This window comes from Paramisgurnus dabryanus, chromosome 21 (assembly GCF_030506205.2).
Source record: "Paramisgurnus dabryanus chromosome 21, PD_genome_1.1, whole genome shotgun sequence".
Taxonomy (NCBI): domain Eukaryota; kingdom Metazoa; phylum Chordata; class Actinopteri; order Cypriniformes; family Cobitidae; genus Paramisgurnus; species Paramisgurnus dabryanus.
Window position 1 is genome coordinate 8,895,454 of NC_133357.1, and position 16,375 is coordinate 8,911,828.

General features: G+C 35.6%; 3 protein-coding genes across 6 annotated transcripts; 1 reads left to right on the forward strand and 2 right to left on the reverse strand.

The window, feature by feature from the left end:
- Positions 1-914: 914 nt before the first annotated feature.
- LOC141281342 (P-selectin-like) lies at positions 915-3,052 on the reverse strand. 2 transcript variants are annotated; one of them, XM_073813019.1, is made up of 3 exons: positions 2,098-3,052; positions 1,408-1,776; positions 915-1,277 (listed from the first exon to the last, which is right to left on the reverse strand). In XM_073813019.1, exons 1-3 carry the CDS (start codon positions 2,135-2,137, stop codon positions 928-930), a joined length of 759 nt encoding a protein of 252 aa, XP_073669120.1. In that variant the 5' UTR covers positions 2,138-3,052; the 3' UTR covers positions 915-927. The 2 variants fall into 2 exon arrangements, with proteins under 2 accessions (XP_073669120.1, XP_073669119.1); XM_073813018.1 differs by having other exon boundaries at positions 1,408-1,779.
- Positions 3,053-3,293: 241 nt separating this feature from the next.
- LOC135765047 (uncharacterized) lies at positions 3,294-10,915 on the forward strand. Of its 2 annotated transcripts, XM_065275742.2 has the most exons (12): positions 4,145-4,443; positions 6,327-6,851; positions 6,931-6,992; positions 7,126-7,231; positions 7,318-7,403; positions 7,871-7,971; positions 8,056-8,126; positions 8,350-8,457; positions 8,554-8,618; positions 8,773-8,890; positions 9,120-9,284; positions 9,364-10,915. In XM_065275742.2, exons 2-12 carry the CDS (start codon positions 6,474-6,476, stop codon positions 10,897-10,899), a joined length of 2,796 nt encoding a protein of 931 aa, XP_065131814.1. In that variant the 5' UTR covers positions 4,145-4,443; positions 6,327-6,473; the 3' UTR covers positions 10,900-10,915. The 2 variants fall into 2 exon arrangements, with proteins under 2 accessions (XP_073669142.1, XP_065131814.1); XM_073813041.1 differs by having other exon boundaries at positions 3,294-4,443; positions 8,350-8,618.
- A 139-nt stretch (positions 10,916-11,054) lies between these two features.
- asgr1a (asialoglycoprotein receptor 1a) lies at positions 11,055-15,060 on the reverse strand. 2 transcript variants are annotated; one of them, XM_065275745.1, is made up of 9 exons: positions 14,914-15,060; positions 14,003-14,105; positions 13,762-13,878; positions 13,328-13,432; positions 12,475-12,546; positions 12,305-12,382; positions 11,992-12,143; positions 11,705-11,814; positions 11,055-11,609 (listed from the first exon to the last, which is right to left on the reverse strand). In XM_065275745.1, the coding sequence occupies exons 2-9, from the start codon at positions 14,094-14,096 to the stop codon at positions 11,456-11,458; spliced, it is 882 nt and encodes a 293-aa protein (XP_065131817.1). In that variant the 5' UTR covers positions 14,097-14,105; positions 14,914-15,060; the 3' UTR covers positions 11,055-11,455. The 2 variants fall into 2 exon arrangements, with proteins under 2 accessions (XP_065131817.1, XP_065131818.1); XM_065275746.2 differs by having other exon boundaries at positions 14,003-14,123; positions 14,914-14,991.
- Positions 15,061-16,375: the final 1,315 nt, after the last annotated feature.

Below are 16,375 nucleotides of genomic sequence, written 5' to 3' on the forward strand. Positions count from 1 at the left end.
GGATAATAATGAGAATGCACACAATATTAACCCTCTTCCAGAGCTTTTATTGAAATATTAATGAGATCACAAGCAAACAGTCTGATATATAAACCCAAGATATCACTGACATTCAGATTAATATTCACAAACAAAACACTCACACAGTACAATAATCATAAATGATATTTATTTATATAATCACCCAGTTCATATAAACACATTTTAAATAACATTATATTATTAAAGAATTAGCAGAAGGTTGAGTAAAACTCTTTTAGTTTGAGTTTTAGTTCACAAAAGTCTTTTACATTAAGCAGTTATTGAAACAGGCAGCTCATAGTGGATAGACTTAATAAGAAGTAACAAAAATTATTTCGGACATTTGAGAATTAATAAGATTTTCCAAAAACTCAAATATAACCGCATAGCAAAGATAAATGACCAACAAGAGTGATGAATGAACAATCAGACATTTGCTTTAGTGCAGATGAAGTTGAGTTTACGAGTTTCATTAAGGCTGATCCAGCGATTTTCTCCTCCGGACTGAATCGCTCCGACCCGTCCATGTCTGCAGTCATGCGGTTGTGTCCCGTTCCCTGGAGCCCATTTCTGATAACACATCATCTCTCCAGTCAACCAGAACCAAATACCCAAAGCGCAGGAGTGACGCAAACCCATCCAGACCTCAGATGTGGAGGCGTTTTTAATCACATTCATCACGTGAAGCTGAATCTTCTCTGAATCTATTGAGACCAGATCCATCTGATTCATCCTACAGTATTCCAGAGCTTCAGTCCATGTCTGATTCTCTCTTATCAGAAACATCTGCTCTAGAGACAAAACAAAGATCACTGATTCAAATTAAAAGAAGATCAGATTTTAAGACAAACTTTAACATTGCCCTGACAGACAGAGAGATATAATAGATTCTGTACTGCTGTTGCTTTACTGACCATCATGACACACAAATGGCAGACTTTTATCACAGTCTTCATCAGTCCAGTTTCCCTTTTGTGTCCTAACTTTGACCTTTGTGCACTCTTTATCGGGTTTATCAGTGTCCCAGTTTCTAAATGAGGAGGTACTGTTATCTGACCACTCCCATGAGTCTCTGAACAGACCAATCCATGCTTTCTGATCTCCTGTCAGGTTATTCATGAGACTCTTAATTTCATTTTTGTCGCCCTCGTTCTTCACACTGGCCAGATCTGTGTGCTCCTCTCTGCAGTAGCGCTGAGCTTCACGCCAGGTCATTTCTTTGTTTATACCTTCAAGGATGAATCCTTTACTGCTGTCTACAAAACATTGAACTGAAATTGATTTTCATGCTCAAACTCAAATGTTTCTTGACATTGAATTATAACAGATGAAAATAAATACTAATGACATGGATCTGTTATTATGATCACACACAGCTGTACTCACCATTATAGCAGATAAAGAAGAGCTTCTTATTACATTCTTCACAGTCCCAACTTCCATCCTTATTCATAAAAACACAGTCAGGATTGTTTTCTTTTTTGCAGACTGGTTGATTCTGTAAATCATTTGTGCTGTAGATCGTTGGGTCTCCCAGAGTCCATTTCCATGTAACCCTCTCTGTCTTGTGTAGCCCAATCCAGACAAACTCAGTCTCATTCTTCACACTTTTGAGGATCTCCTGCAGATCTTTCGTGTTGTTGACGGTGGCCAGATCTGTGTGGTTTGCTCTGCAGTATCTCTGAGCATCATCCCATGTCATTGATCTGTTTACAAAGTGATACTGACGTGGATAACATGCAGAGAAACTCAAGACTGCTGAGAGGAGAAAAACATCAAACACATCTCCATCAGAATGAGTGACATCATTTATATTACTTGACCTTATATCACAGTCCTGTTAAATGCTTGATTATGATTAGTTGAGAAATATTGATGATGTTTTTGTAAAACGCACACCTGACCTGTCAAATGTCTTAAAATAACCACCAGAGCAATGGGTTTGGTAACCATGTATACGAGAAAAAAAATCAACACATTCTTTTCTAATAATTTAATGGTCTGTTGTCAATTATTTCCTTTCACATGAGGACATCCCAACTGTCAGAAGGATTATTAATACACACAGAGACTCACCTGTGAGAAGCACAGAGATCAATAATGTCATTCTTTCCATGTCTGAAGAAACAGATGAACGAGTCAAAATGTTTCATTCACCTGAAGAGCAGATACATTTATTCACAGCTGTCATCATTCATTTCATCTGAAATATTTACATATTTTCCTTCCTTCTTTTCATCACACGCCTCAATCTGCTTTGTTAAACCCCTGTGGTTTTCACCTAACACGCAATGTCATTAGAATAATCATTATGTAGTGAAATGAGTTTGACTTCACAAGAGTCCTGTGTGTCTCACTGTTATCAGTATGACATTGTCTTTTTCTCACAAAGAAAATAAATGATAATGCCTCAACCCTTTCATGTTAAAAAGGTTATTTAATATTAAAGTATCATTAAACTTAATATCTGACTGCTTCTGTCTGCTCAGCCTTCACTTACTGAGATTAACCCTTACATGAAGAATGAATAGAAAGACAGACAAAAAACACCTCAATATAAACAAACATCATCACTTCACACACATCTTACTGAATCATTTATTCAACATAATCTGTTTAATATAAGGCTGTCATTTTGTAAATGTGTTGCATGTTTGGAATATTATTTCTGTATATAATATTTAACTATATTCTGTTTTAATGGTGTGACTATAGTCTATAGGTGTTAGTCATCAGTGTTTGATGAGATAAAATCTCATACAGCTTTTTGTTCCTGTCAGTTTGTGATGAGCTGTGTTTGTGTTTGTAATGAATTCTCAAGATTCAGATTAACTAAACAATATCAATAGATAATATTAAGAATATCCCAGGGGTAAACTCATGAGTTTACTATGAACATAAACATATATTTATATTATATTTATTTAGAAACACATGTGATTACTCCCCCTACTGTCTGACTGATGTAATGTCTCAAACTCTCTCAGTGCAGATTATGTGTCATGTCTTTATTGTGATTGGTTTATCATGAACCAATCACTCACCAGGCATTATTAATATTATAGAAGTATGTTTTTTTATTGGTTTAATAAAATGTCTATTGTAATTTATATATTCTAATGAATGTCCAGTGATTTCCAGCAGGATGCAGTCACTGGTTTGTTCTGCTCAGTTTCTTAGGTTTTATAATCCAGATTTCACATTGAAAAAGTTACAACGCAACCAAACTGTTGAAATTAAATTGTATTACAATTAAAATCAACTTACCAAGAGCCCAAACCAATTATTTTTAAAAAATTATATTCATAGTAGTTTAACACATAAATCAAACATGAGCCAAATATTGTATTGTTACCTGTTTAATAAAATGTGTTAAACAATAGTGATTTAAGACATGGAGCTTTGACAACAAAGAAAGAAAAAACATTGTGCCTTCCCTCACTATCCTGCACTATTATATTACATGGTTAGTTGAATTTTGTTAGTTGTGTTTATTACTGTTTTGTCTCTGCTAACCTTTGCCTATCAGCACAGACTTGTAAAACATTTCACCACCCATTTTTAGAATTTGAATATTATTTATCTAAAATATTATTAGATAAGTGCTAATATAAAGCTGTATATTAATTATTATTCTTTTATTGTGAGTGTTTTAATGTAATGTTTGGTCCTTTATTTACAGTATTTGCATCATATCTGCATGCAAATCCAACACAATGACATAAGTGTAGTGTCTTCTGAGTTCTTTATATCTGTAAGTAGACATGAATGATCTGTTGATGGGGGCAATTCTGTCTACTTACAGACACAAAAACACATGCACTTTTAAACTCCCAACTTATATGAATAAAAAATGTACATCTATTGCAAAAAGTCCAATTACATTCTGACAAAACATGTAAAACAATACAAATGTTAGTTATTTTTATATTTGTTATGATTCTTTTTTTTATTTATATGATGTTGTTCAGACAAAACAACAACAACGCAAATATGGATAGCGCTGAAATAAAATGAATATGAATTGTGTTTGTATTTAAAAACGATAAGACTGACAGTTTAGGCTACTCGCCATTATTACACAGGGCGTGACGGACAGAACCGTTATCACACACACACACACACACAGAGAGAGAGAGAGAGAGAGAGAGAGAAATAAATAGAAAATAACCTCACTGCACAGCTTTAAAACTTTAACCCACAATATTGTTAGTGTTCACATCATGAGATGTCTGTTGTGTTTATGTCCCACTGTATCTGTAAGAGCTGCTGTCTGTGCACGCGCATGACGGACTCTCTGAGAGACGAAACGCGCGTGATGTTACGGACTCTTTCTGCTCGAATTATAAATATATCATGACGACTTTATCTAATGTGATCATTTAATAATTCGGAATATCTTCATCTTAATGTCCCTCAGTGGTAAGTTTGATTTCTACTCGACATCTTAGAGGATTTATTTGTTTGCATAAATGTTTGTAAAACACTGAAGAAAGTGACGCGCTTGTTCTGTGGTTTTGTGTTGTTGTGTGTTATGTTTTATGTGTAGGCCTAGTTGTCTAGTTGTTAATTTGTAGTTGTTCAGAAAAAAATAACTTTCTTACTTAGTATATTTTGGTTTTCAGTACAAATATCTAAAAAAAATTAAATGAAGATGCATTTTCTTGATGAACAAAATGACGTAAAAATAAGTTTAGTTTTAGACAAAAAATATACAATTTAAGTGGAATATGAGCTTAAAATAAGCAATATATATATATGATAATATATATATATAAAAAATAGACTTTTTTTCTTAGGTAATTTTGCTCAAATACATATTGATTTAAGAATGTTTTGATATTTGTATTGAAAACAAGACACAAATAGTAAATAAGAAAGTCTTGTTTTGCAGTGTGAAGACCAAAAAATTATTGTATTAATGTGTTCATTGTTATTTTGCTTTAATGTAAACACTCCTGCTGTTCATTTTAAAGAAGTAAAGAATTCTTCTTATAAAGTGTAAACAAAGGTTTAAGTAATGAAAGTGATCATCTGCTAAACCACTAGTGTAGATAAAAGAGAAAATGATGATGTGCAGGTGTATGAGTGATGATCTCTGATGTGTGATTTTCTTTGGCCAAAATAGGTTTAAAATATATGCTAAATACATTTTGTAGAAACTAAAGCTTAATTCAATATATTTTTGAATATGAAAATATATTTAGTTTTAACCTTCATACATTAGCATATATTTCAAAATGTATTTCATGAGGCAACAAATACATTTCTAATTTTACAACCCATACGAAACAAATATATATATTTTCCTGGGCAAAACATAAAAGTTTAGGAAAATATATTTAATTTTAATCTATTATGTTTACAGGTTTGTAATTCACAAAGTTTTTCTTCCAATGGGACGTAAATATAAATGCTTTAAAATATATTTCTTTTCAAAATATATTGCAAAATATACAAAACATGGCCAAAAAGGATGAATACAGTAAATTGGTGAAAATATAGTTTTGTAAACATATTTCAAAATATAATTCAGTATATTTCATGCATATATTTTTGGCCATTTTTTCTATAAGAGATTTTGAAGAATTATAAAGATTAAGACAGTTTCATTAATTTATATATATATATATATATATATATATATATATATATATATATATATATATATATATAAAATTATAATCCTCATAACCGATTTAAAAATCCTCATCTTCATATCCTCATCTTGACATTATTTTATAAAATCCACTTCTAATGCCACACTGTAAAAATACTTTGCTGCATTAAAATGTTTTGTTGAATGAACTCAGATTTACAAGTCATGTCAACAAAGATTGACATTCAACTTATAAAATATAATTGAGAAAAGTCAACTTAATTTTATAAGTTATAACAACTCACCTGTAGTTATAACAACTCATCTCTAGTCAAGATAAATAACAGTAAGTTCAAATGACTTGTAAATCCGACATTTTTTAAGGCATGGTATTTTTTACAGTGCAGTAAGTTGTATTTGTACAAAATCTATTTATTTTATGTTTCTTATTAATATGTTTCCCTTCAGCCTGTTTCCCTTCTGTATGTTTATGACTTCAATGTAAAGTGTTAAGGAGCTCAATATTACACAGACTGGGTTAAATATTATATTATATTAATATTATATTATATTATATTATATTATATTATATTATATTATATTATATATATGTTGCTGTAAGTTCTGCTTGGTCGAATTTTCAGGAAATTGAAAAGATATCAATGCTTTAAACATCTGCAGTGATTTTGTGTGTTTTGTTTTACAGATTCTTCTGTTCTGTGTCAGAGCACATCGTCTATTAATGTTGCTGTTTAATCGTTTCTTAAATGCACAGCATTTGCATGCACAGCAGCTGTCAATCATCCTTTAACCCTGCCCACTTTATTTATTATTTACTGTTACTAAGAGTGTTATGAGTGAATTTATGTTAGCCAATGAGAGACAGAGCTTTAATGAAGAGGGAGGGGCTATTACTTTGACACCTGAGGATGTCCACTGTAATGCTCCACCCCCAGCTCCTCCCCTTCCTCCTTCCCTGTTGTTGGGAGACCCCTCACAGAATCAGAAGAGGAGGGTACGGAGCTTCTACTGGAAACCCATTCCAGAGGAACGCATTAAACAACAGGACAGGCCAAACTTGTGGACCCACGGCGGAGAACCCACGATACACATCGACATCAGAGCTATCGAGGAGCACTTCGGACAGCACGATGATGACACGCAGTCGTCCTCGACCACCGACAGGAAGATGGCACAGAGACGAGGTTCTCTGAAGGATCCCAGACAGCAGGTGGATGTTGGTTTTAATGATGTTAGTGTTAAAATTGCTTATGTATGTGTGGTGGAAACTGTGTGTGTATTTTCTTCAGATCACCATCCTGGATTTCAAGAGAAACATGAATATCTCGATTTTCCTCAAGCACCTTAAAAAGTAAGAATAAACTTTTAAAAATAAAGGTGCTTCACTATGCCTTTTCTGTTCTTCAAAGCACCTTTAACATCTAAAGAACCTTTCTGTTTCACAAAAGGAGAGAGAGACACTGATTTATTGGTTGTGTGTTCAGGTCTGGTGAGGATCTTCTGGAGGATCTTCTTCATTGGACTCTTCATGAGACCTATAGTGTGGAGTCTCTCAGATCTCTATTGAAGCTTCTGCCAGAGGAAGAGGAGGTAAACGACTGCACTGATGAAGATCAATGACTCTGAAGATGATCAATTATTCATCCATGATTGATGACTCTTTCATTTATTGACAGGTGAGGACTTTAGAGATGTTCAGTGGAGACCCTAAAGATCTGACAACAGCTGATGCGTTTATGTACCGACTCATCCATGTGCCCAGGTACACAGATAGTCAGTGATGGAGTTTCATGCCTTAGATCAGCCCACTTTAGTTCATGATTAAATCCTCAGTAGTTAAGTCTGCAATAATGCACTTTTCTTTGCAGCCTTGCAATTCATTTTTTTTTCAAATATATCCTTTCCAATTCAGAGCAAATACATACGCCTAGACTAAACAATTATGGGTTTTTCCACTACCATAAGGTATTTTAATATTATTCAAATTTTCCCTTATATTGGGTGTGTCTTGAGATTACCTGTTGGGTTGAAAAAGTGTGGAAACCCCTGATATGCAATTCACAAGAAAGATTTATGAAGTATGCAGAGGAAACAGATGGGAAAAATAAAAATCGTTATATTAATATTTTTCAATACTAAGATCATATATATTGCTGAATAACGTAAGGTAGGTCTACCGTACGTCTGATTCTCTGACAGCATGAACATCAGAATCTGTTGTGTTTTCAGGTATCAGCTCCGTCTTGAAGCCCTGTTGTTAAAGAGAGAGTTTTTCCCTTCATGTTTGACTATGAAACAGGAGATCACTGTAGTCCAGACTGCTATTACAGGTGGATTTATATCACTACAGTCCATTATAATCTGCTTACTGTATCTGTGTGTATATCTCACAGATATAAACTTTTGTTTTACAGAAATATTAAACTGTGAGGAGTTACACAGCGTCCTTCATTTAGTACTACAAGCAGGAAATCTACTGAATGCTGTGAGTTTTGTTGTGTAATTATTGTTGTTATATTGCTGGAAACAGACATGTTCTCACAATGACAATATCATCAACTATGAGGGCAATTTCAAAAACTGACCTACCTAAGAAAGTGGGACAACTTGCCCCGGTCATCTCTACAGTAGATACAAACACACAAACACAAACATGTCATCATCATACACCTTTATTAACTCATAGATCGGTGCTTTTTCTCTCTCAGGGTGGATTTGCTGGTAATGTTGTGGGCTTTAAACTTTCATCTCTGCTCTCACTCGCTGATACTAAAGCCAACAAACCTGGAATGAACCTGATGCACTTTGTAGCTCTGGTGAGTGTCAGTGAGTGTGTGTGTTTGTTTGTGTGTGTTTGTATATGTGTGTGTGTGTTGATCTATGTCGGTGTTTGTGTTGATCTGTGGTTACAGGAAGCTCAGAAGAAAAATTTGCTGATGTTTCCAGAGAAACTTCTTCATGTTCAACAAGCAGCTCAGTAAGAACATCCATCTCAGTCGCTCTTCATTCATTACTGTTATTATACTAAAGGTTTTATTATAAGTGTGTATCACAATCCAACACTGTAAGATTCGTAAAGATGTGATTCAGTGTACATTAATATGTTTGATATTGTGTGTGTTTGTGTGTAGTTTGTGTGTTGACAGTATACATGTAGAGTTGAGTTCTCTGAGCAGAAGACTTCATCAGGTTCAAATGAATATTCACACAGATGATGATCTACAGACAAAACTTCACTCATTCCTGAAGGTACCACAACATCAAAACTCATGGGCATCGGAAGCAAAAAATATTGTGTGGGTCCGTTATAAATGGTCTAAAAAAGTGGGTGGGTCTTGTCCCATCCATAATGGTTCTGACACCCATAATTTAACTGTAGAACCTCATGTATGTTTACATCCCATAATTCATCTCCTCTGCTTTTAACTATTAACAAAGGCAAAAAATAAATAAATATGTTTGTGTGTGTGTGTTTCAGAGTGCAGATGAAGCTTTAACAGATTTAAGGTTGTGTTGTGATGAGATGGTGAATAAAGGAAACGCTCTGATTGATTTCCTCTGCGAGGACAAAGAAACTTTTAAACTGCACGAGTGTTTCCAAATTTTCCAGAATTTCTGCTCCAAATTTAAAAAGGCCGTTCAGGTAAAATTAAAATACAAACACAACGATTCTGCAAGTACAATTTGTTTGAATTCTGAAGTAATAAATGTTTTGTCTTTAGGAGAACGCTGAGCGAGAAATGTGGGAGGAGTCACGCCGTAAACGTCTTAAGGAGTCAGAAGACAAGCGTCAGTCATGGGCGGCTCACGAGGGTGTGAGAGGATCCTTCGGCTTGAGGTCCAGCAGTGAGGCAGCTTTAAAGAGGGAGGTGCTTCTGGATCTCCTCAGGAAACGGCCACAAAATCCTGATAGTCCCGTGTTGGAGTTCGGGAGTGTCCAACGCATTCGACAACAGAAAGTCAGCAGTGAATCAACAGACCACCGAGATACAGAGACACAAACACGTTCTCCAATACACACACTGTCCATTACACACTCATCAGAGATACACACAGAAACACACACCACTGATCTCCATAGAAGTCCCATAATCAAAACCAAATCTGATCCAGACATGAGCACAACAAATTTCAATCCAGAGGAAACAAAGATACAAGAAACACAGGAACACAACCTTCAGTGTCAGCAAGCACCAGAAGATGAAGAGATGACCTCACGTGTGAGCTTAATAAGAGAATCTGAGGTCATCTGTGAAAGTCAAAACCAAACTGAGGTCTCAGCTGAAGGTGTACAGCCAACGTATCAATACAAAAACAACCAGTCTCTCAGAACCAGTGGTGGATCTATACAGCTGAACCAAACAAGAATCAACACGTCCCTGCCGAAAGCCCTTGACTCTAAACGCAGATCATCATCTTCCTCTAAACTCTTATCTTCATCTAAACCATCACCATCTCCTAAAACCTCCTTTAAACCATCACCATCTCCTAAAACCTCCTCTAAACCATCAACATCTCCTAAATCCTCCTCTGAACCATCACCATCTCCTAAATACTCCTCTAAACCATCACCATCTCCTAAAACCTCCTCTGAACCATCACCATCTCCTAAATCCTCCTCTGAACCATCACCATCTCCTAAATACTCCTCTAAACCATCTCCTAAAACCTCCTCTGAACCATCACCATCTCTTAAATCCTCCTCTAAACCATCACCATCTCCTAAAACCTCCTCTGAACCATCACCATCTCCTAAAACCTCTTCTTCATTCTCAAAGTCTTCACACCAGCGGCCCATTCGCACCCTGATCCCCTCTGAGACCCAGAGCTTGAGGAAGATCGTTCCCATCAGTCGACCCGGTTCCTCTGGTCCGCAGAATCCCGAGCGGAAGTCTCCTGGTCAAGGTGACCTCAACATTTCTAGTGCCAAGAAAAGGGAATCACTTCGGCCGACTTCTGAGGAGAAGATGTGTCGCGCTACGCTACGAACCTTGGCCACTCCCACCGTTCCAAACCTTTCCCAACCCACTCCAGGCTTCACTCGCGACACTGTGGCGTCCACCACACGACATGGCGTCGCTCCTGCCGACAGATCAAATCAACCCTTTACAGCCAACCTTAAACGACCGCCGCTGACCCGCACGGCATCACTTCGACTCTCACAATCTCTCAGTCGAGATCCCAAAAAGAGCAGCGGCGTTATCTCCAAAAACTCTCAAGGATCACTGAATAAATCTGTCAAGCCAACTTGGAAGTAGAGAGACACACACTGTTGTAATAATAATGCTGAAATCATAAATCTATTTTTGTATTGTTTTGATGATTTTAAATCTTTATATTTATATCATGCAGTTATTATTACACAGTTCATCTGTGTTTACGTCATTTAAACAGAATTTATCATTGGCAGATATTTCAGTAGAAATAATTTATTAAATTTGAAGCCTAATCAAACTTGGGACAATGTACAATTCATTAGTTTTGTTATTTGAAGCGAATGTTTATATTTTATGGATAAATTGAGCAGCTATAGTGGAGGTTTTATTATCTGACATCTTAATCTTATCACAGAATAACATTCTTGAAATAATGTGTAACTTGACACAACTCTAGACATTCATTTTTGCCATCCTGTCCAAATGCCCATTACAGTAGATGAGTCAAGATTATTATTAAAGGAAAAATGAAAACATGTCAGGAGAGTTTTGTCAATTGGAAAACTTACTTTGACACTAAAAGTAGTTTTATTCATTATCTGTCAAAATAATTTGACTCCAAACACATAAACAGTCTGTTGAGATGAAGTGTTGACTCTCAGATGGACGTTGCGTGTTTTTTGCAGACGAAGCGATAGAGTCGAGAGCAGTGGTCATCATTATAACGCCCATCATGGTGAAAATGGGCGCAGTCTTCACCTCCTCCTAAACCATGAGCCTCCCAGTTATCAGGCTGTCCCGGCATCCATTCACTACACACACACACACACACCACACATCATACATCATGGTTTCTGAACAACATCTCTGTTATCATGTGATTTGTGAAGGATGACATCACACTCACCTTCTCACCATCACGTACGGCGTCCCATCTAACCACTCCCATTCACCTGTGCGTTCATCAGTCAGACCCAACCAGTAATACAGAGGTTTAGTCTTACTAACCACAAACTCCTAAACACACAAACAAATACAAATCATACCCAGCATAGAGTTTCACACACACACAATGTAATCGTTCATTGACTCTTCTGTAGCTGAATGAGACTTCTGCTGACTGTTGTCTGTTGTGTTGAATTATATTTTTCTAGTTTGGTTTTGTGTGTGTGTTTGTTGTGAATCTTTTTAAACCTTCTCCAGTTTGTTTGTTAAGATGAGTAACTCTGCGTTCATTCGTTCACATTCGTCTCTGGCGGTGTTCCACGGCATCCCATCATCAGAGAAGAAGTAACAGTTTGTGGAGAAGAGAAACCATCCATCAGTACAGCACAGCTCCTGTGTGTCTGAAGACAAATATTACTCCAACACCTTCAGGATCTGTCTTCTGTTGCTTTACTGAACTCATTTCAACTCACATTGCTTTGCTTTGTCTTTACAAAGTAACAAAAAAACAAAACTGATATTTAAATACTATACTATATTAAAATACTGTGGTGTTACTTACTGGTTTTGTTGCTGATCTTGTTGATGTGACATTTGAGCTCTGAAACCTTGTTATGCAGAGTCTGTAATGCACCAGACACTACACACAGACACACATATACTTTTATATAGGCAAACTGTGTTTGTGTGTGTGCGTGTGTGTGTGTGTGTGTGTGTGTGTGTGTTACGTACTGTCATTAATTTGTCCCCGTAGTGTTTGAAGGTCAAACTCCAGACTGCTGATGTCCAGTTGAACTTTATGTCCTGAACAAACACAAGTGTTTATGATTCTTCATTGTAAGTCCATTACTCTACACAACACAACACAACACAACACAACACATGAAGTGACAACAAAACACAAAAGAGTTTGAAGGAATTGTTCACCCAAACCCTAATACATTTAAAGCACATACATCCATCAGGTTATCCAAATGACTCCAGTTGGTTACTAAAGCATGAAAATGCATTTGAGAGAGGAAATGATTAATATTTTGAGCTCATTTAAAGGAACAGTATGTAAGAAATGTATATCAATGAATCATAAAATGGCCCTGATATGTCACTAGACATTAAGAAATCATTTTCATTTGAAATACTTATATCACTGACAACAGTGTTCTGGCCAGGATATTGTCATTTAAAAAATGGAGTTGCAGCCCTCAACTGATGTTTATTTTGTCATGTTGTGTATTGGCCACTAGTTGTGTGATTGCAGTACCAGTTTTGGCCACAATCCTACATACTGTTCCTTTAATATAAAGAAATTTAAATAAGGTGTCATGTTACTAACTTCAAATCTCATTGGTCCAGTCTAGCTCAGTAGAATATAAAGTCAAATAGACGTGTGATGGCACGAGGGTAAATAAATGATGACAGATTTGACATGTTTGAGAGATGTTTTGCATTAAAATTACAGCCCATTTTACCTCCATGAAGTGACGCGATTTCCAAACTAATCATGTGTGTGTGTGTGTGTGTGTGTGTGTGTGTGTGTGTGTGTGTGTGTGTGTGTGTGTGTGTGTGTGTGTGTGTGTGTAGTTACCGTTCTCTTCTAGATGTTTTGCTCTTATATTTGTGCTCAGTAGCGTTTGGCTCAAATTCTTCATGTTTGTCTCGGTTGCTGTGAACTTACTCTCAAACTTCCCATCTTACAAAACACAAAACAATTGTTAGTCTGTGCCTTTAGATGTGTGTGTGTGTATATTTTATGCTACTTTAACTTAAAAAATGAGGTTAAACAATTTCAACCTAATTTAATAAGTTATGTTAACTTATCACAAGCCAAAACTAGTAGATTGAAATGACTTGTTGTTTTAACTTCATGCTGCATTTTTACAGTGTGATAAAACATCTTAAAATCAAATTTGAAATTAAGAGGTTTTGGAAAATAAACATTTGTTTGATCAATTGTTTAATTCATGGATTAAATAACTGACTAATAATGTAAGTGTGTTTGTGTTGTTGTGTGTTACTTACGGCTTACAGATACAGTAATGATTAACACCAGCAGTATTACAGCTGTTAGACTGACAGCAGCACACAACAACCACGCAGAACGGCCAGAAGATACACCTGTAAACCTGGAGACAGCCTCTAACACAACATAACACAACCCACATTAACACAACTGACACAGAATTGGTTGATTTATGAGTGTTTGTAAATAGTGAAGAAGCAAAAATATCTTTTGCCAGTTGTTTTTAAAACACACCAACACCTTTTTGCCAGAATTGTGTATCATCACTGGTCACTTGGTTATCATCAGTATATTCATGTCCCATAGAGCTGCTGTCTGATGTACTGACCCTCATCTTCAAAACCTGAAACACACAACAAAACTGAAGACTAGAAGGTTTGTCTACCAAAATCTTATCTTTTAAGATGTGGTTTTCTTGTGTCTTGTTGTGTTACCTGAATTCATCATACTGAGATCTGACACAAAGTATTTTTAGGTAATTTGGTTTCAATAAAAGCTGTTTTGACACAATGTTTTCAGTTTTAAATATGTTTATATGTTCAAAGATCATTTGTCAATACATCAGCACTTTAGTTATTCTGGTAAGAAATATTCAGTGTCCGTCTGCTGTGTTCAGCTACACAAATATACTTTATTATTATTAAAGTAGTATATACAGATGGAAACTTTATTCAATACTGAACACATCTTTAACTGTGAAACTCTAAAAGTTTAAATTGAAACATATTTACATACAAACAAAAACATTTATTTATTCATGTTTCAGGAAAATACTTTATTATCTCGGTATAGCTGTTTATTTACAAAGTAATGAGAACTATTATAAAATTTAGAAAGAAAAGCTCTGTCAGTGTCTCTTTACAATCTGTTGACTCACACAAGCAAACATTATTATAACACCCAGTTTAATATCTGTTCAGATAACTTCAATCACAAAACAAAATTACTGTCATATAATATAGAATCACTGTTTCTCATTTAAAGTTTGTGTATTTTGTAATTGTTTAGATATTAAAAGTAATCAGATAGTCAGTTCAGCAACATGTAGGTGTGTAATATCACCCGCTAACTATCAGCTTCCACCAATTCACTCTTTTCATACAGTATTCATTACTAATGAAGAATAACTTCAAATGAAACTGTTAACTTACCTGCTTGAAAACTGAGATTCAACCGTGTTATGTGTGTGTTTGTGTCTCTGTACTTTGAGCTTCTGTTTAAACTAAACTGAAGAATATTTACTTTGTCTGTGTGTGTGTGTGTGTGTGTGTGTGTGTGCGCGCACGCGCGTGTGTGTGTGTGTGTGTGTGTGTGTGTGTTTGGTTGGGAGTAAAATAAGTTTGTGCTTACATTTGAACTTCTTTACAATAACTTTTTTTATGTATAAATAAGTCAGAACAACAAGTGTCCAAACTTCAGTTTGATTGTGTTTTGATTAAAGGTGCAGTGTGTAGATTTTCTGCATCTAGCGGTGAGGTTGGGAATTGCAACCACAAGCTCAGTCCACAGTTCACCCCTCCCTTTCAAAATGCATAGAGAAGCTACGGTTGCCGCTATAGGACAAACATGTTGTCATCTAATGCAACAGTAACAAAACTGTCCGCTCAGAGAAGCTGTCAATCACAAATGTCCATCATAACAACACGCCCCATTTCTATAGCATCATATTACTAGCTAAAATGAAACTTATCACAAAAATGAACAATTGAACATATATCAGCGTGATAACAACCACCTTAAAGGACTGAAATATATTTAAGTGCTGCTCTTTCGCCATACAATATAGTTCTCAATTTTATTTGCTTAAAAAATTGCCACGTTTTATATTGTCCTACCATACTTACTGGTGTAAGTACTCATGTAACAGTCTTTAAACAAGGAAAACATGGAAGTGTTTGGTGGCTTCTAAATTCATCCCTGTTTGGATCCTTAGGAATGAATGGGACTAGGCTTAATGCTAACACATTCACGATGTGCTGTACAAAGATTAAGTGCACGCATTGAAAAAAGATAGGTATGTATTAATTAATTTAAGTTGAGGTAAGAACATAGTAAAATATTGAAAAACTGTGGTGTTTTCCTTTAAAGGAAGGGTTAGTGTGGACTTTTTGTGGTTTGTTTTTGTTTTTCTTGTAAGCCTAAAAGGATGTTTGCTTTTCTATTAAAACATTTTAAAGTGGTAATTAATTAAAAGTGTACTTTAATTGTATATTTTTAACAGCGAATTAAATGACATTTAAAATAGCTTAAAAAATATTTCGTTGTGTTTAAAAACCCAACTTACAAAAATCTCTGTTAGACAAACAGATACGATTTAATAAATGCGACTTTTACTATATACTTTGTGACAACTAGCCCCAGTTACACAAATTCTGTTATTCCTAAAACGTGGCACTCCTCCCATCTCCCTCCCCCCTTTCACTTTTTCTGTAGCCAAAGGCGGCGATATTTCAGAAGACTGACATTCCATTTGTCGAGCTCTCATTGGTTAGAGGTCAGGGTTTTCTTTTTCCTATTGGAAGCCTTTCTGTCCGTCATCTTCTGCTGCGCGTTTATTGGATGGCGAAACGAAAGTAGGCGCGGCTTTCGCGATGACGCAAAAATTCCTCTTTT

Excerpts from the sequence above, each read along its gene's own strand:
- LOC141281342 (XM_073813018.1), bottom strand. The coding sequence starts at position 2,137 with ATGGAAAGAATGACATTATTGATCTCTGTGCTTCTCACAG. Across the intron at positions 1,780-2,097 it reads GATCTCTGTGCTTCTCACAG|CAGTCTTGAGTTTCTCTGCA; the intron begins GTGAGTCTCTGT and ends TTCTCCTCTCAG. Across the intron at positions 1,278-1,407 it reads CTTCTTTATCTGCTATAATG|ACAGCAGTAAAGGATTCATC; the intron begins GTGAGTACAGCT and ends AATGTTTTGTAG.
- LOC135765047 (XM_073813041.1), top strand. The coding sequence starts at position 6,474 with ATGAGTGAATTTATGTTAGCCAATGAGAGACAGAGCTTTAATGAAGAG. Across the intron at positions 6,852-6,930 it reads TGAAGGATCCCAGACAGCAG|ATCACCATCCTGGATTTCAA; the intron begins GTGGATGTTGGT and ends TATTTTCTTCAG. Across the intron at positions 7,404-7,870 it reads CGACTCATCCATGTGCCCAG|GTATCAGCTCCGTCTTGAAG; the intron begins GTACACAGATAG and ends TTGTGTTTTCAG.
- asgr1a (XM_065275745.1), bottom strand. The coding sequence starts at position 14,096 with ATGAGGGTCAGTACATCAGACAGCAGCTCTATGGGACATGAATATACT. Across the intron at positions 13,433-13,761 it reads CATTACTGTATCTGTAAGCC|ATGGGAAGTTTGAGAGTAAG; the intron begins GTAAGTAACACA and ends GTGTTTTGTAAG. Across the intron at positions 12,383-12,474 it reads ACGGGGACAAATTAATGACA|TGTCTGGTGCATTACAGACT; the intron begins GTACGTAACACA and ends GTCTGTGTGTAG.